A 20,025-nucleotide genomic window follows, 5' to 3' on the forward strand; every position below is an offset into this window, starting at 1 on the left:
ATGTGACATGGCACCCGCAAACCAGTCCAGCAATATGGCGCCTTTTCCCTTCTGATCTTTGCACTGTGCCAAAAAGTAGTTTTCGACCACATATGGGGAATTTGTACTCAGGCGAAATTGGACAACAAATTTAGGGGTCCACTTTGTCTTGCTATCTTTATGAAAATTAAAAAACTAGGAGCTAAAAGTATCTTTGTGGGAAAATTTTCTTTTTCATTTTCACAGATTAACGTAAAATTGTGTGAAGCACCTGTGGGTTCAAGGTGCTCACCATAAGCCTAGATAAATTCCTTGTGAAAGTGGGGGTGAAAGGGTTAAAATAGCTCTGTCAATCTTGGACAGTGGCATTTCACACGACCCGGCAGTTAGGTGCATCATTCTATGCGCCCATGACATGATTGCGGGACACGGATGGGTTACCATGGCAGCCGAGTGTCTGCTGAAGACATCCGTGCTTGTCATGACGATGTCCTGCAAAAGCCAGCATTCATAGGAGATTGTTATTTTCTCTATACACAGATGCACTGCTAAGTATAGCAGATGATCACAGGCTCAAGTTCCCTGAGGGGACTAACAAATAGTTGAAAGTGGAAAAAAAAGGTTTTCAAAAATAATTATATATAAAAATACTAAAGTTCAAATCCCCTAACTTTTGCCCCATTAGAATAATAAAAAGAACACAAGTTTGGTATTGTTGCATTTGTAAAAGTCCAATTCAAAATGTACCAATCAATCCGATCGGTAAACGGAGTAACGAGAAACAAAAAAAAAAAAATATCGAAGTGCAAATGCCAGAAATACGTTTTTTGGTTGCAGCAATATTGCAATAAAATGAAAGAAAACATGATGAATCGTATGTACCTCAAAATGGTACCAATAAAAGCAGCCAATAGGGGCGCAAAAAGTACCGTATATACTCGAGTATAAGCCGAGGCCCCTAATTTTGCCACGGAAAACTGGGTAAGCTTATTGACTCGAGTATAAGCCGGGTGTACATTGTGTTAGGTGTCGGATTCCTGCAGCTTCACAGCAGGAATCCAGAGCCATACATCCAACGGTCTCCCATTCCTTTCCGACCGCTCAGGGACCTGCACAGCAATCTCGGCGATCCAGGCGCCCTGCTCAGACCAGCTCTCTGGGTCTGGATGTTGCTGCCACCTCTGGACCAGCAATGGTAGCGCAACTTGCTTTGCAGGAAACCACTCCAGAGGCCAAGTCCTCTCGCCGCGCTACTGGGCATGCCCACGAGATGATCTCCCAGTGGAGATCGGGGGTCACATGCTCAGGTCCTTGTCCTGATCTGATTGGCCCATCTCAGACATCTGTAAGGTCCCGGAAGCGCATGGCTATAAAAGGCCCGCATGGCCGCTCGCCCATGCGCTAGTATAGGCTATACTTGCTAGTATGGTGACAGATGTATGATTCTGGTGACTTACTCATTTGAAACCCCTTCCCTCTGATATTACGCATGTTGATAGGGAATTAGAGTTATAGTCAGCGCCAGTCAGTGGCAAGCCATATGACACAATGCATACCACACCGCTACACTAGCGTCCGATAGCGTGATGCCTCACGGCACTGTCGTACAGCGGTAGTAGTTACCACCGCGCTGCAGTTAGCAGCACTTACTGGCATCCGCGGTTGCGACGCCGCACGCACAGTAGGTCAGGACGGACACCGACCTCTGCCTTGGGCCGTGTCCTGTGACCGTATACCGTGTGTGCACGCCAGCTGAGACCTGTGAAGCTAACAGGCTCGGCGTTTATGCTTTATTTGTACTAAAGCGCCTCTGTGAGTTTAACAGAGTCCGCTCTGCGCACCTCGGGTGACGTTTAACCCGAGCGCAGTATACCGCCATATAGCTAGTCTGCCATTACTCAGCAGCGGTTGTTACATCTACTGCACGGTGGACCCCGGGCGGCGAACGCACTTCCTATTATTTATAGTTAGTGCGTTCCACCGTCCCTAACACATTGTCCCCTCATCCCTGTCATGCTATGTGTGGCTCTCCCCCCTCCCAGCATGTATGGCTCAGCTCCCTGTCCTCCCCCAGTCCTCCTCCTTCATACTCACCCTCCTGTGCAATCGCTGAACGTCCTTGCATCCTCCGTTGTCCCAGGGCTGACAGCTTCTTCCTGTCTTCAGCGGTCACATGGTACCGCTCATTAAGGCAGGAAGAAGCTGTCAGCCCTGGGACAACAGAGGATGCAAGGTCGTTCAGCGATTGCACAGGAGGGCGAGTATGATGTCCCAGCCACCCTCTCGCCCTCCCCTGCTGGCTTTCTTCACAATGACTCGTGTATAAGCCGAGGGGACATATTCAGCACAAAAAGTGTGCTGAAAATCTCGGCTTATACACAAGTATATACGAAAAGCCCTCACGCAGCCCGATATCACAAAGTTGAAACATTACGGGTCTCGAAATATGGCAACGCAAGCAAAATATTTTCTTCACAAATTTCCCATATTTTTTTAACCACTTTGAACATGGTAAAGAAAATTACTTCCCCACACCAAAAAAGAAAATTGTGGAATTGCACTTTTTTTCTCATTTTAACACACTTTCCAGTGCCTCACATGAAAAGAAATTGAAGTGTGCCAATGAAAACTACAACTTGTCCCACTAAAAACAAGCCCTCATAAGGCTATGGAGACTGAAAAATAAAAAGTTTTGGCTCATGCAAAATAGGAGAAAAAAGGGGGAAATCGGACGCAGCGTGAAGATTCCCACAGCTGCATATACGGCAAGTCTCCTAACGGCGACATGACATAATGCTCACTATATAATGCAATACAAGGGGACTTAAAAAAATAATTTTTAAAATGATGAAAAGACTGAAAAATGTTTTATCACCCCCTTTACCCCAGTAAATAAATAGATCTTTTGATCGCCCGTTATTGCATTTTAATGAAATGTTGCTGCAACCAAAAAAAAACTAATTCTGGCATTTTGATTTTTTTTCTCGTCACGCCATTTACCAAATCGGATTAATTTTTTATATATTGATAAATCGGGTGACTCTGAATGCGGCGATAACAAATGTATTTTTTTATTATTGTTTCATATTGAATGGGTGTGATTTGAACTTTTTTATATTTCTATTTTTTTTTTAAACTTTATATTTTAACTTCTCATTTGCTTCAATAGTCTCCATGGGAGACTAGAAGCTGTGATCATGCGATCGCTTGTTGTGCACAGAGCAGGGCTATAAGCATCAACCGCTCATAGCTATCCAGCAATGACAACCAGAGGGGTCTGCTTTAGACCCCGGGTTGTGATGCCAACCCATCTGTGACCCGCGGTCATGTGACACGGGTGCTGATGGGCAGGATAAGTGATGCACTTTTGTCGCAATCGTGTCAAATGACGCTGTCAGAGATTGACAGCAGCATTTAACATGTTAACAGCCGCAGGTGGATCACAAATCCACCCGCAGGTGGATCACAAATCCACCCGCAGGTGTTAGGGGCACATGTCAGCTGATTAAATTAGCTGACATATGCCGGAAACGGGGAGGCCACCTTAGGTGTTACTATACATCTAAGGTGGTAAAAGGGGTTAATATTCTGAAATGTTTTTTTGGTCACAGCAAATTTGGAAAAAAAAGAATGCAATACAGTGATCAAAATGTTGTGTCTAGCAGGGCTGTGGAGACGGTGTAGATTTTGGTGGAGACCATATAAATTGGAACAACTCAGACTCTGAAAATATATAATTGGGTACAGTAGTACAATGCAGAATATGCTGTAATTTGGGAAAGTTATGAAATGTTCTATAAATGTCTGTCCTGTTACTGATCTAAGGATCACGGCTTTTAGCTGAGATGAATCTGTGCTGCACTTTATGTACATGCTCAGTAGTGAGGCAGTGCTGTGGAGATGAATCTGTGCTGCATTTTATGTACATGCTCAGTAGTGAGGCAGTGCTGTGGCAATGAATCTGTGCTGCTCTTTATGTACATGCTCAGTAGTGAGGCAGTGATGTGGAGATGAATCTGTGCTGCACCTTCTGGACATGCTCAGTAGTAAGGCAGTGCTGTGGAGATGAATCTGTGCTGCTCTTTATGTACAGGCTCAGTAGTGAGGCAGTGCTGTCGGGATGAATCTGTGCTGCGCTTTATGTACAGGCTCAGTAGTGAGGCAGTGCTGTGGGGATGAATCTGTGCTGCACTTTATGTACAGGCTCAGTAGTGAGGCAGTGCTGTGGAGATGAATCTGTGCTGCACTTTATGTACAGGCTCAGTAGTGAGGCAGTGCTGTGGGGATGAATCTGTGCTGCACTTTATGTACAGGCTCAGTAGTGAGGCAGCGCTGTGGAGATGAATCTGTGCTGCACTTTATGTACATGCTCAGTAGTGAGGCAGTGCTGTGGAGATGAATCTGTGCTGCACTTTATGTACATGCTCAGTAGTGAGGCAGGGCTGTGGAGATAAATCTGTGCTGCACTTTATGTACAGGCTCAGTAGTGAGGCAGTGCTGTGGAGATGTATCTGTGCTGCACTTTATGTACATGCTCAGTAGTGAGGCAGTGCTGTGGAGATGTATCTGTGCTGCACTTTATGTACATGCTCAGTAGTGAGGCAGCGCTGTGGAGATGAATCTGTGCTGCACTTTATATACATGCTCAGTAGTGAGGCAGTGCTGTGGAGATGGATCTGTGCTGCACATTATGCACAGGCTCAGTATTGAGGCAGTGCTGTGGAGATGAATCTGTGCTGCTCTTTATGTACATGCTCAGTAGTGAGGCAGTGCTGTGGAGATGAATCTGTGCTGCATTTTATGTACATGCTCAGTAGTGAGGCAGTGCTGTGGCAATGAATCTGTGCTGCTCTTTATGTAGATGCTCAGTAGTGAGGCAGTGCTGTGGAGATGAATCTGTGCTGCACTTTCTGGACATGCTCAGTAGTAAGGCAGTGCTGTGGAGATGAATCTGTGCTGCGCTTTATGTACAGGCTCAGTAGTGAGTCAGTGCTGTGGGGATGAATCTGTGCTGCGCTTTATGTACATGCTCAGTAGTGAGACAGTGCTGTGGAGATGAATCTGTGCTGCACTTTATGTACATGCTCAGTAGTGAGGCAGTGCTGTGGAGATGGATCTGTGCTGCACTTTATGTACATGCTCAGTAGTGAGGCAGTGCTGTGGAGATGGATCTGTGCTGCACATTATGCACAGGCTCAGTATTGAGGCAGTGCTGTGGAGATGAATCTGTGCTGCTCTTTATGTACATGCTCAGTAGTAAGGCAGTGCTGTGGAGATGAATCTGTGCTGCATTTTATGTACATGCTCAGTAGTGAGGCAGTGCTGTGGCAATGAATCTGTGCTGCTCTTTATGTACATGCTCAGTAGTGAGGCAGTGATGTGGAGATGAATCTGTGCTGCTCTTTATGTACATGCTCAGTAGTGAGGCAGTGCTGTGGGGATGAATCTGTGCTGCGCTTTATGTACATGCTCAGTAGTGAGGCAGTGCTGTGGAGATGAATCTGTGCTGCGCTTTATGTACATGCTCAGTAGTGACCAGTGATGTGGAGGTGAATCTGTGCTGCACTTTATGTACAGGCTCAGTAGTGAGGCAGTGCTGTGGGGATGAATCTGTGCTGCGCTTTATGTACATGCTCAGTAGTGAGGCAGTGCTGTGGAGATGAATCTGTGCTGCACTTTATATACATGCTCAGTAGTGAGGCAGTGATGTGGAGATGAATCTGTGCTGCTCTTTATGTACATGCTTAGTAGTGAGGCAGTGCTGTGGGGATGAATCTGTGCTGCGCTTTATGTACAGGCTCAGTAGTGAGGCAGTGCTGTGGGGATGAATCTGTGCTGCGCTTTATGTACATGCTCAGTAGTGAGACAGTGCTGTGGAGATGAATCTGTGCTGCGCTTTATGTACAGGCTCAGTAGTGAGGCAGTGCTGTGGAGATGAATCTGTGCTGCACTTTATGTACATGCTCAGTAGTGACCAGTGATGTGGAGATGAATCTGTGCTGCACTTTATGTACAGGCTCAGTAGTGAGGCAGTGCTGTGGGGATGAATCTGTGCTGCGCTTTACGTACATGCTCAGTAGTGAGACAGTGCTGTGGAGATGAATCTGTGCTGCACTTTATGTACAGGCTCAGTAGTGAGGCAGTGCTGTGGAGATGAATCTGTGCTGCTCTTTATGTACAGGCTCAGTAGTGAGGCAGTGCTGTGGAGATGAATCTGTGCTGCACTTTATGCACAAACTCAGTAGTGAGGCAGTGCTGTGGGTGTCAGAGTCGAAAGTCAGCGAGATTGAGGAGTGAGTCAGCAGTTTGGCTTACTGACTCCACAGCCCTGATGACTACTCCACAAAAAAAAAAAAAAACAAAGTCACACAGCTCAATTGATAGAAAAGTAAAAAAGTTGTGACAAAATTTTCACAAATAACTGAATTGCCAATTGAAGTTATTTCACAATTTTACTACATTTGAAATTTTATTCCCCGTTTTCCAGTACCTTAAAAAGGTAAAATGAATGGTGTCATTAAAAACTTAGAATTTGTCCTGCAAAAAACAAGCCCTCATATGGCTACATGGAAGGGAGAATAAAAAGTTGTGGGTCTTTGAAGCAGGGCTGTGGAGTGGGAGTAGTGGAGTCGGAGTCATGGAAATTGAGGAGTTGGAGGTTTGGCTTACCGACTCTACAGGCCTGTTTAGAAGAGGTAAAAACAAAATTTCAACAACAAGAAGTTGGCTTTGTCGCATTAGGAGTTCAATTTATATATTGATAATTCAAACTTTTTTGGATGTCATGATACAAAATGTTTAGTTTTATTAATTTAACTGGGAAAAGGAGGGTGATTCAAACTTTTTTTCATTCTTATCTATATTAAATATTTTTTTTGCCCACGACAGAAGACTAATTTTATACATTGCAATATTATAGTATTATACAGTGAAAATGATGGTCTCCTATGAAGCACTCACCGGAGTACAAATATGACAGGTATGGGGACCTTTAGTAGGCCCCAGCCATAGTATCCCATCAGCAACATTTGATCTGGTATTGGGGGAATGATTGGCGCACTTCAGTCCTTTACATAAACCTGACAGTGATTGACATGTGCATCCCAATGATTAACCGCTCTTACAGGAAGAAATTATGTTCAGAAGCGAAGCCATCTCACACATGCAAACTCTGAGATGGACATACTGGTACATCTCATGCATGTGCTGCAGAGAATATTCACAGCATTAATCGACCAGCACTTCAGTTTTTTTTGACATCTGAAATCAGTCAATTTATAACGCAGATTGTATGTGCAGCTTATGGTTTCTTATTCGGCATTATTTTTTTTCATTTTTTTTTTTTTTACAGGTTTAAAAGGGTACCTGTCACCAGTTTTGTCCTTTTGTCAAGCAAGGAGACAGGGAGGAAGGGTGGAGACAGCAGAAACCAAGCCCATCAGAATGGACAAACAGGATTAACATAAAGCACGGGAGAACTTCAAAAGGTTTTTTGGGGTATACAGTGGCAGTCAGGGGGTTATTTACCATTGATGGACTGCAGCACAGGTGCTGATTAAGGTCAGTTTTAGTTGGCACAGGACAAAACTGGTGACAGGTTCCCTTTAAGGCCGGAGTCACACTGGCGAGGAATACGGGTGCGTGAGAGGCGCAAAAAGCACGCATTAGACACGGACCAATGATTCTCTATGGGGTCACTCGCACCAGGCGTATATTTCTCCTCAGTATCCTACGCTCCGTGCCACTCGCAGCATGCTGCGATTGTCAGCGTACTACGCCCGTAATACGCCAATGCAAGTCTATGGGTGCGCAAAAAATACGGATTACACACGGAGCACACATGTGACCTGTGAGAAATACGCACCAGGTGTCTTTTAGCAAAGCCGGCAATTCAGTGCGCTATACAGTAAACTCACACTGACTGTTTTAATAAAGAAATGAAAGAATAGATATAGAAACATAGAATACACATAGAATGCATATATATATATATATATGTATTCTATGTGTCTATATCTATTCTTTCATTTCTTTATTAAAACTGTCATAGGGCTCCATTATATGTCCATTTTGCAAGCCTGCGAGAAAATCTCACCATACGGATGCCATACGGATTACATACGGATGCTGACATGCGCAAAATACGCGACCACACCTTGATTACGGATGACATACGGAGCACTATTTAAGGGGCCTGTCATCCGTATTACGCATGTAAAATACTGACCGTATTTTACGCAGGTTAGTGTGACTCCAGCCTAACAACAAAAATCACAATAATAAAATACAATGCAGCAGGGTGTCCTGATGAGAATACACTTAAAAGCAGCTACATAAATTATAAAACTGGAACAAAAATGGGCACCAAAGTGGGCACTGAAAGGCATTAAAGAAAGGGCAAAATGACTTTGGACCAATGAGCTAACAATGCAGATACAAAGTGAGGCTCCATATCTAATTCAGATCACTCCAGCCTGGACAAAATGGGTTCTGGATATCAGAACTAGCATCAAATAGGCAAATAGCCAATTCTCCCAGATTTGAGTAATTAACTGATGTTTTTAAGGTGTTAAATGACTTTGGGCTACTGATCTCACACCACCATTACATAGATAACGATGACCAGTATCAAATTCAGGTCACTCCAGCCTTGCCCAAATGGCCATGGGCATAAGAACTGTTATCAAAGTGGGCAAATATTAACCCCTTCACTACCAAGGGTGGTTTGCACGTTAACTCCCGGGCCAATTTTTACAATTCTGACCACTATCCCTAACTAACTCTAAAACGCTTCCAAGGATCCCGGTGATTCTGACACTGTTATCTAGTGACATATTGTACTTCATGTTAGTGGTAAAATTTCATTCATATAACTTGCGTTTATTTGTGAAAAAAATGGAAATTTGGCGAAAATTTTGAAAATTCCGCAATTTTCCAACTTTGAATTTTTATGCCCTTAACCCCTTCACCCCCAAGGGTGGTTTGCACGTTCATGACCGGGCCAATTTTTACAATTCTGACCACTGTACCTTTATGAGGTCATAACTCTGGAACGCTTCCATGGATCCCGGTGATTCTGACATTGTTTTCTCGTGACATATTGTACTTCATGTTAGTGGTAAAATTTCATTCAAATAACTTGCGTTTATTTGTGAAAAAAATGGAAATTTGGCAAAAATTTTGAAAATTTCGCAATTTTCCAACTTTGAAGTTTTATGCCCTTAAATCACAGAGATACGGCACACAAAAAACTTGATAAGTAACATTTCCCACATGTTTACTTTACATCAGCACAATTTTGGAACCAAAATTTTTTTTTGTTAGGAAGTTATAAGGGTTAAAAGTTGACCAGCAATTTCTCATTTTTACAACACCATTTTATTTTTAGGACCACATCACATTTGAAGCCACTTTGAGGGGTCTATATGATAGAAAATACCCAAAAGTGACACCATTCTAAAAACTGCACCCCTTAAGGTGCTCAAAACCACATTCAAGAAGTTTATTAACCCTTTAGGTGCGTCACAGGAATTTTTTTGAATATTTAAAAAAAATGAACAACTAACTTTTTTTCATAAAAAAAATAATTCAGGTTCAATTTTTTTTATTTTACCAAGGGTAACAGGAGAAATTTGACTGCAAAAGTTATTGTGCAATTTGTCCTGAGTACGCTGATACCTGATATGTGGGGGGGGAACGACTGTTTCGGCGCATGGCAGAGCTCAGAATGGAAGGAGCGCCGTTTGACTTTTTCAATGCAAAATTGGCTGGAATTCAGATTGGACGCCATGTCACGTTTGGAGAGTCCCTGATGTACCTAAACAGTGGAAACCCCCTACAAGTGACCCCATTTTGGAAACTAGACCCCCTAAGGAACTTATCTAGATGTGTGGTGAGAACTTTGAACCCCCATGGGCTTCACAGAAGTTTATAACATAAAGCCATACAATTAAAAAATCATATTTTTTCCACAAAAATGATCTTTTCACCCTCAATTCTTATTTTTCCAAGGGTAACAGGACCCTAAAAGTTATTGTGCAATTTGTCCTGAGTACGCTGATACCCCACATGTGGGGGTAAACCACTATTTGGGCGCATGGCAGAGCTCGGAAGGGAAGCAGCGCCATTTGACGTTTTTGGCTGGAATTGAGATCGGACACCATGTCGCGTTTGGAAAACCCCTGATGTACCAAAACAGTGGAAACCCCCCACAAATGACACCATTTTGGAAACTAGACCCCCTAAGGAACTTATCTAGATGTGTGGTGAGAACTTTGAACCCCCATGGGCTTCACAGAAGTTTATAACATAAAGCCATACAATTAAAAAATCATATTTTTTCCACAAAAATGATCTTTTCACCCTCAATTCTTATTTTTCCAAGGGTAACAGGACCCTAAAAGTTATTGTGCAATTTGTCCTGAGTACGCTGATACCCCACATGTGGGGGTAAACCACTATTTGGGCGAATGGCAGAGCTCGGAAGGGAAGCAGCGCCATTTGACGTTTTTGGCTGGAATTGAGATCGGACACCATGTCGCGTTTGGAAAACCCCTGATGTACCAAAACAGTGGAAACCCCCCACAAATGACACCATTTTGGAAACTAGACCCCCCAAGGAACTTATCTAGATGTGTGGTGAGCACTTTGAACCCCCCAGTGCTTCACAGAAGTTTATAACGCCCGGGCGTGAAAATAAAAAATTCGTATTTTTTCCACAAACATGATCTTTTAGTCACCATTTTTTTATTTTCCCAAGGGTACCAGGAGAAATTGGACCCCAAAAGTTGTTGTCCAATTTGTCCTGAGTATGCTGATACCCCATATGTGGGAGAAAACTACTGTATGGGCACACGTCGGGGCTCGGAATGGAAGTAGTGACGTTTTGGAATGCAGACTTTGATGGAATGGTCTGCGGGTGTCATGTTGCCTTTGGAGAGCCCCTAATGTACCTAAACAGTGGAAACCCCCCACAAATGACCCCATTTTGAAAACTAGACCCACTAAGGAACTTATCTAGATGTGAGGTGAGCACTTTGAACCCCCAAGGGCTTCACTGAAGTTTATAATGCCAGGGCATGAAAATAAAAAAATCGTATTTTTTCCAGAAACATGATCAATTAGTCCCCAATTTTTTCATTTTCCCAAGGGTAACAGGAGAAATTGGACCCCAAAAGTTGTTTTCCAATTTGGCCTGAGTACGCTGACACCCCATATGTGGGAGAAAACTACTGTATGGACACACGTCTGGGCTCGGAAGGGAAGCAGTGACGTTTTGGAATGCAGACTTTGATGGAATGGTCTGCGGGTGTCATGTGCGTTTGGAGAGCCCCTGATGTACCTAAACTATTGAAACTCCCCACATGTGACCCCATTTTGGACACTAGACCCCCCACGGAACTTATCTAGATGTGTGGTGAGCACTTTGAACCCCCAAGTGTTTCACAGAAGTTTATAACACTCGGACGTGAAAATAAAAAAATCATTTTTTTTCCACAAAAATGATATTTTTGCCCCCAATTTTTTATTTTCCTAAGGGTAACAGGAGAAATTGGACCCAAAAATTGTTTTGCAATTTGTCCTGAGTAGGCCGATACCCTACATGTGGGGGTAAAACACTGTTTGGGCGCATGGCAGAGCTTGGAAGGGAAGGAGCACCATTTGACTTTTTCAACTCAGAATTGGCTGGAATTGAGATCAGACGCCATGTTGCATTTGGAGAGCCCCTGATGTGCCTAAACAGTGGAAACTCCCAATTATAACTCCAACCCTAACCCCAACACACCCCTAACCCTAATCTGAGCCCTAGCCCTAACCCTAGCCCTAACCCTAAGGCTGTGTGCACACGCTGCGGATTTTGCTGCGGTTCCGCAGCAGTTTTGGCCGCTGCGGACCATCAGCAGTTTTTGCTGCGGTGTACAGTACCATGATTCCCTATGGGAATCAAAAACCGCAGTGCAGACGGTGCGGAATTTTCCGCGCGGATTATCTGCGGTTTTCAATCCGCAGAAAGAATTGACATGTCAATTCTTTCTGCGGATTCTCCTGCGGTTTGCCATCTCCTCTATTGAGGAGATGAAAAACCGCAGGACAAAACCGCAGAGCAATCCGCAGGTAAAACCGCAGGTCTTTTGACCTGCGGTTTCACCTGCGGATTTTACAAAATCTGCGCGGGTGAATCCGCACCTAATCCGCAGCGTGTGCACACAGCCTTACCCTAACGGGAAAATGGAGATAAATACTTTTTTTTTAGTTTTATTATTTTTCCCTAACTAAGGGGGTGATAACGGGGGGTTTGACCTACTATTTATGGCGGTTTTTATGTTTGGCGGCTGTCAGACGCTAAAAGACGCTTTTTATTGTAAAATAGTTTTTGCATCACCACATATTGAGAGCTATAATTTTTCCGTATTTTGACCCACTGAGTCATGTGAGGTCTTATTTTTTGCGGGACGAGTTGACGTTTTTATTGGTACCATTTTCGGGCACGTGACATTTTTTGATCGCTTTTTATTCCTATTTTTGGGACGCAGAATGAACAAAAACCAGCGTTTCATGAATTTCTTTTGGGGGGGTGCGTTTACACCGTTCCGCGTGCGGTAAAATTGATAAAGCGGTTTTATTCTTCGGGTCAGTACGGTTACAGCGATACCTCATTTAGGTCGTTTTTTTGTTTTTGTCGGTTTTATGCAATGAAAACTATTTTATATAAAAAATAATTATTTTTGCATCGCTTTATTCTGTGAGCTATAACTTTTTTATTTTTTCGCTGATGATGCTGTATTGTGGCTCGTTTTTTGCGGGACAAGATGACGTTTTCAGCGGTACCATGGATATTTATATGCGTCTTTTTGATCGCGCGTTATTACACTTTTTGTTTGGCGGTATGATAAATCATTATTTTTTGCTTCGTTTTTTATTTTTATTTTTTAAGGGGTTCGCTTAAAGGGTTAACTAATGGGACAGTTTTATAGGGCTGGTCATTACGGACGCGGCGATACCTAATATGTGTACTTTTATTGTTTTTTTTTTTATTATTTCCAAAAAATGGATTTATTGGGGGAATATTTTTTTTTTTTTTCTAATTTATTTGGCGATTTTTTTAAATTTATTTTTACATTTTTTTTTTAATTTTTTTTTTACTTTATTACATAGTCCCAGGTGGGACATCACTGTCCTGTGACAGATCGCTGATCTGTCACATCACAGATCACTGTGACAGATCAGCAATCTGTCACAGGCATTGAAACAGACTTCCTCTTGCCTGCGCTTTGCAGGCACTGAGGAAGCCAGCTTCCTCAGGTCCCCGAAGGCCCCCGTCGCCATCTTGGATTCGGGGGCCTGGAGGATAGGAGCCCCCCGCAGCAGCGCTGCACTTTGCGCTGCCGTGGGGGGCTCAGGGAAGCACGGAGGGAGCCCCCTCCCTCCCGATGCTTCCCTTTAACTCCCGGTACACCGCGATCATGTTTGATCGCGGTGTGCAAGGGGTTAACGTGTCGGGGGCGGTCCGTGACCACCCCTGACACATAGTGCCGGGTGTCAGCTGTGATAATCAGCTGACACCCGGCCGCGATCAGCGGCGCTCACCACGTGGGCGCCGCTGATCGCGGTAGACGTACTATCCCGTCCACGGTCATACGGGCCCGGGTACCGTGGACGGGATAGTACGTCGGATGTCAGGAAGGGGTTAAATCACAGAGATACGGCACACAAAAAACTTGATAACTAACATTTCCCACATATTTACTTTACATCAGCACAATTTTGGAACCAAAATTTTTATTTATTTGTTAGTAAGATATAAGGGTTAAAAGTTGACCAGCGCTCTCTCATTTTTGCACCACCATTTTATTTTTACGGACCACATCACATTTGAAGTCACTTTGAAGGGTCTATATGACAGAAAATACCCAAAAGTGACACCATTCTAAAAACTGCACCCCTTAAGGTGCTCAAAACCACATTCAAGGAGTTTATTAACCCTTCAGGTGCTTCACAGGAATTTTTTGAATATTTAAAAAAAATTAACATTTAACTTTTTTTCACAGAAAAAGTACTTCAGGTTCAATTTTTTTTTATTTTACCAAGTGTAACAGGAGAAATTGGACTGAAAAAATTATTGTGCAATTTGTCCTGAGCACGCTGATACCTGATATGTGGGGGGGGAACCACTGTTTGGGCGCATGGCAGAGCTCGGAAGGGAAGGAGCGCCGTTTGACTTTTACAATGCAAAATTGGCTGGAATTCTGATCGGACGCCATGTCGCGATTGGAGAGCCCCTGATGTACCTAAACCAGGGCTGTGGAGTCGGTAAGCCAAACCTGCGACTCCGACTCCTCAATTTCCCTTACACCGACTTCGACTCCAACTCCGACTCCGACTCCCACACATATTGCTTATATTTAAATGAAAAATGTATTGTAGTACAATGTGAACATCAGACATTTAATCATTTTTATGATCCAATAATCAAGATATTTAGATAGAACAGAATATATATTGGTGTACTACCCGGTTTTCATTCTTTTTGGTACAGATACGATATGGATAGACAGATATGGATAAATGGATAGATAGAGCAGATTTCTAATCTGCTTTTGCTATTGAAAACATTATCTATGAGCTCAAAAACCTTTCAGGTGATGCAGTTTTTTAAAAAGATGATCAGCTTTTGCAGCTGAAAAACGTATCCTCAAAAAACACAGGAAAAACGCTGTGTGTGAATGTAGCCTTAGATCAGGAATATAACAGCTATTTATAGGACATTTCATAACTTTCCCAAACTCCTATGAAAAAATATTCAGCACATCCTGCATTGAATTACTGTACCCAATTTATTATATATTTTAGGAGTCGGAGTCGGTCCATTTTATACCGACTCCAACTCCGACTCCGACTCCACCAAAATGAGCACCGACTCCGACTCCACAGCCCTGACCTAAACAGTGGAAACCCCCCACAAATGACCCCATTTTTGAAACTAGACCCCCTAAGGAACTTATCTAGATATGTGGTGAGAACTTTGAACCCACAAGGGCTTCACAGAAGTTTATAATGTACAGCGGTACAATTAAAAAATCATATTTTTTCCACAAAATGATCTTTTCACCCCCAATTTTTATTTTCCCAAGGGTAACAGGACCCTAAAAGTTATTGTGCAATTTGTCCTGAGTACGCTGATACCCCATATGTGGGTGTAAATGACTATTTGGGCACATGGCAGAGCTCGGAAGTGAAGCAGCGCCATTTGACTTTTTTGGCTGGAATTGAGATCGGACACCATGTCGCGTTTGGAAAGCCCCTGATGTACCAAAACAGTGGAAACCCCCAACAAATGACACCATTTTGGAAACTAGACCCCCCAAAGAACTTATCTAGATGTGTGGTGAGAACTTTGAACCACCAAGTGCTTCACAGAAGTTTATAACGCCCAGGCGTGAAAATAAAAAAATATTTTTTTTCCACAAAAATGATATTTTTGCCCCCAAATTTTTATTTTCCTAAGGGCAACAGGAGAAATAGGACCCCAAAAGTTGTTTTAAAAGTTGTCCTGAGTAGACTGATACCCCATATGAGGGGGTAAAACACTGTTTGGGTGCATGGCAGAGCTTGGAAGGGAAGGACCACCATTTGACTTTTTCAATGCAGAATTGGCTGGAATTGAGATAAGACGCCATGTTGCATTTCAAGAGCACCTGATGTGCGCAAATAGTGGAAACCCGCAATTCTAACTCCAACCCTAGCCCTAACCCTAATGGGAAAATGGAAATAAATAAATACATTTTTTTAACTTTATTATTTTTCCCTAACTAAGGGGGTGATAACGGGGGGTTTGATTTACTATTTATGGCGGTTTTTATGTTTGGCGGCTGTCGCACGCTAAAAGACGCTTTTTATTGTAAAAATAGTTTTTGCATCACCACATTTTGAGTGCTATAATTTTTCCATATTTTGACCCACCGAGTCATGTGAGGTCTTATTTTTTGCGGGACGAGTTGCGCTTTTATTGGTATCATGTTCGGGCATGTGACATTTTTTGATCGCTTTTTATTTTGTTTTTTGGGACGCAGAATTAACAAAAACCAGCGTTTCATGAATTTCTTTTGGGTGGTGCGTTTACGCCATTCCGGGTGCGGTAAAATTTATAAGGCGGTTTTATTCTTCGGGTCAGTACGGTTACAGCGATACCTCATTTAGGTCGTTTTTTTTATGTTTTGGCGCTTTTATGCAATGAAAACAATTTTATATAAAAAATAATTATTTTTGCATCACTTTACGGACGCGGCGATACCAAATATGTGTACTTTTATTGGTTTTTTTTTATTTCCAAAAAATGAATTTATTGGGGAATATTTTTTTTTTTTTTTTTACTTTATTACAATGTCCCAAGGGGGACATAACTGTCCTGTGACAGATCGCTGATCTGTCACATCACAGATCACTGTGACAGATCAGCGATCTGTCACAGGCACTGCACAGGCTTCCTCATGCCTGCGCTTTGCAAGCACTGAGGAAGCCAGGTTCCTGCAGGCCCTCGGAGGTCCCCGTCGCCATATTGGATCCGGGGACCCGCAGGAAAGGAGCCCCCCGCAGCAGCGCTGCACATTGCGCTGCCGTGGGGGGCTCAGGGAAGCACGGAGGGAGCCCCCTCCCTGCCGATGCTTCCCTTTAACCCCCGGTACACCGCGATCGTGTTTGATCGCGGTGTACAAGGGGTTAACGTGTCAGGGGCGGTCCGTGACCGCCCCTGACACCTTGTGTCGGGTGTCAGCTATGATAATTAGCTGACACTCGGCCGCGATCAGCGGCGCTCACCACGTGGGCGCCGCTGATCGCGGTGACGTAATATTCCGTCCATGGTAATTAGGTCCAGGGTCACATGGATGGAATATTACGTCAATTGTAGGTAAGGGGTTAAAGTCTGTGAAAATTGCACATTTGCCCACTTTGATGCCAGTTCAGATGCCCAGAACCCATTTGGGCCAGACTTGAATGACCAGCATAGCTAATGTAATTGGCGATAACGTTACCGCCGGTAGATAGTTACCGCTATCAGATGTTGGCGTTACCCCGCAGAGATGCGGTGACCCGCGGTAAAAAGCATACCACAGGTCAGCAGGCACCGGCCGATGAGAGACTTCTACCATCTGGCTGTGTCTGCTCTCACTGATAACAGTGATAGCAGGGGCCACTGATGGGAGAAGTAGTCTCTCGTCAGCAGGTGCCTGTGCTCAAAGTAAAAAAAATAAAACATTATACTCACCTAACACCAAATCCCTGAAGTCCTCCTATAAAAAAATGTAGAATAAAAAAACAACATGTGGAGTTCAAAGATGTTACTGAATTGTTAATTTATGGGACTGGCAGTTATTTACCAAAATGTGTCATATATATATATATTATACACACACACGCCTTATCATATCTGTCTGTAACCGAAATCGCGGGTCGCTGATTGGTCGAGGCCGCCACCAATCAGCGACAGGCGCAGCTGTTTGTAAGGGTAAGCTGCGCCTGCCGCTGATTGGTCGCAGCGGGTGCAGTTGGGCGCAGCGCTCAATGGGGCGGCAGGACTTGAAATGTAAAAAAGAGAATTAAAATTAAAAAAAGTTATTCTCACCTTCAGACGGCCTCCGATCTTCTTTCCACGCGGCCGGCCTCGCGGTCCCAGTAACGCCTTGTGCCTTAGACCGGAGATGACGTCACTCTCGCGAGAGTGCGACGTCATCAGCGGTGTTTCACGCAATGCATTACTGGGACCGCGAGGCCGGGCGCGTGGAAAGAAGATCGGAGGCTGTCGGAAGGTGAGTATATAACTTTTTTTTTTTTTTTTTTTTAAACAGAGACCACGCATACCAGGAAAGGGGGGTGAGGGTGACCATGCATACCAGCAATGGGGGGGGGGGGGGGGGGGTGAGGGTGACCATGCATACCAGGAAAGGGGGATAAGGGTGACCATGCATACCAGGAAAGGGGTATAAGGGTGACCATGCATACCAGCAATGGGGGGGGGTGAGGGTGACCATGCATACCAGCAATGGGGGGGGTGAGAGGACCATGCATTCCAGGATTGGGGGATGAGGGGACCATGCATATCAGGATTGGGGGGTGAGGGGACCATGCATACCAGGATTGGGGGGTGCATTATTGCATTATCATTAAAACTTCATAAATAAACTACATACATATTCTAGAATACCCGATGCATTAGAATCGGGCCACCATCTAGTATTCTATACAATTGTACTGACAAGTAAAACTAATTTTTTTTTTTTTTCATAGATATGAAAACATGCGTGGGCTTTTTTTTTTTTTTTTTTTTTAAATAGCTGCATTTAGAGGGTTTTTTTGCAGGTATATTCTGCCCATCTGAGTAAAGACTAATATAAGAACATCTTAATCAGCAGCTTTTACGAATACATTTCCTTACTAGGATTGGTGGGCTTGGTCTCGGGGATGGTCAGCTCTGCGCAGGATTTCTTTTCTTCAGGTTGAGGTTCAGGAAGCTGGTTCTTCTCATCACCCTTGAGGTCTCCTGGGGGTACCCCTGTTTTCTTTGACACCTGGCTCAGTAAACAGCGCTGCAGTCTGATACGAGCAGTGGGAACTTTAGTTTTTTCTGGACAACTAAAACCTTTCACATCTACCTGAGGAGCTTGATTCTTTACCCCATTACCTGATCCCAAATTCTTCCCTCCTTTCTTTCTCTCAGGTGGACCTCCACCACTACACACAGAGACCTGGTCTTGCTCCTTTGACCCGCTATCCATATCAGGGCATTTTCCACCATGTGACGTATCGCCAGTCTCCAACTGTTCACATGTAACAACGGGTTGGATCTTCGGTTGCCTTCCCCTCTTTTTAACCTGCTCGCTATTTTGGGTGCTAGCATCCTTCGGACCAACACCTCCATCAGGCACCCGGCCAGAGGTGCCATGACCTGTTTCCCTTGGCACCGCAGTACCCTGCCCTGATTTCGGGATGTCCCATATGCTTTGCTGACTAGCCTTTGGCTTTCTCTCCCTTTTCTTTTGAGGGCACGGAGCCTCACTGACGCATGATGGCTGCGCACAACCAGGCTCTTTCAATGGTTTTGGCCTCCACCTTCTCTTTTTTACTGGTCCCTGGTCCTGACTCGGGCTGGTCACCGGGGGTGCGCCCACCTCACACTCCAGTGGAGTTTCTCCACTCTCCCTCTTGCATTGGACAGGGGTCCTAATTTTTGGCTTCCTACCCTTCTTCACCAGGGCACTGCCACTACTTACTGCTCCTGGCACCTGCGGGCAGGACTCTGCTGCTGGTCCGGCACCACCACCCTCCTCAGGGGCATCACCTACAGCCCTGTCAGGCCCACTTACTGATAACTGGAGCCGGACTAGTTTTCTGGGGCGTAGCTCAATCATTTAGAGAAAAAAATCCAAAAGAAAAAAAAGTGTCTAGGGAAAAAAAAATTAGGCTGCCATCCTGTGGGGTACCAGCCTGGAGCACGCGACGTGTGCCTTCATACCCGCCCATACACCATGAAACCAGGGCCAATACCACCAGGGTCTGGCGGGAGGAGTAGGCCGCAGCCTGGGCGCCTTCTCCGCGTCACTGCCTGATACCCTGCGGCCAGACACCTCACACCCGCCGGGGCCTTCGCTCTCCTCCTGGGCAGCTCCGCTACTGCTACCGCCGTGTTACTTCGGGGGAAAGGATAGAGACAGGTAACGCCCACATGAGGCCGGAAGTAACGCCGGTTCTGCCGCCCAGCGGGGGACTGAATTTGTGTGATGGACGAGTCACATCCTGTGCTGGAGATAGGGCGCGGACAACGGCATAATTGGAGGCGCGGAATAAGCGGGTGCTCCATCCATGTACAGCTGTGGGGGCCTCATGGGAGAGAGGGGCCACTGTGCCGGTGGTGGGGAGACAGCGACCTGGGCTGGGGAGTGAGATTACTGCTGTGCGTATGGTCTTGGTCCACATATAGATTCCCGGAATAACTACAGTCCTAAAACGGAGCCCCAATAGCTACAGGCCTAATACTGACCCCCTGAAAGCTAC

General features: G+C 44.6%; 1 protein-coding gene across 2 annotated transcripts in view; it reads right to left on the minus strand.

Annotated features, from left to right (window-relative positions):
• The window catches only part of TOPAZ1 (testis and ovary specific TOPAZ 1), a 314,453-nt gene extending 294,693 nt beyond the window's left edge, over positions 1 to 19,760 (minus strand). The window contains exon 1 of one of the 2 annotated variants that reach the window (XM_073568908.1): positions 18,410 to 19,760. In XM_073568908.1, coding sequence (XP_073425009.1) covers positions 18,410 to 19,382 — 973 coding nt within the window. In that variant the 5' untranslated portion in view covers positions 19,383 to 19,760. The remainder of the gene's footprint in view (positions 1 to 18,409) is intronic. The other variant, XM_073568899.1, reaches the window with a different exon arrangement.
• Positions 19,761 to 20,025: the final 265 nt, after the last annotated feature.

This window comes from Dendrobates tinctorius, unplaced genomic scaffold (genome assembly GCF_039654945.1).
Source record: "Dendrobates tinctorius isolate UK_male_01 unplaced genomic scaffold, ASM3965494v1 ptg000005l, whole genome shotgun sequence".
Lineage (NCBI taxonomy): Eukaryota > Metazoa > Chordata > Amphibia > Anura > Dendrobatidae > Dendrobates > Dendrobates tinctorius.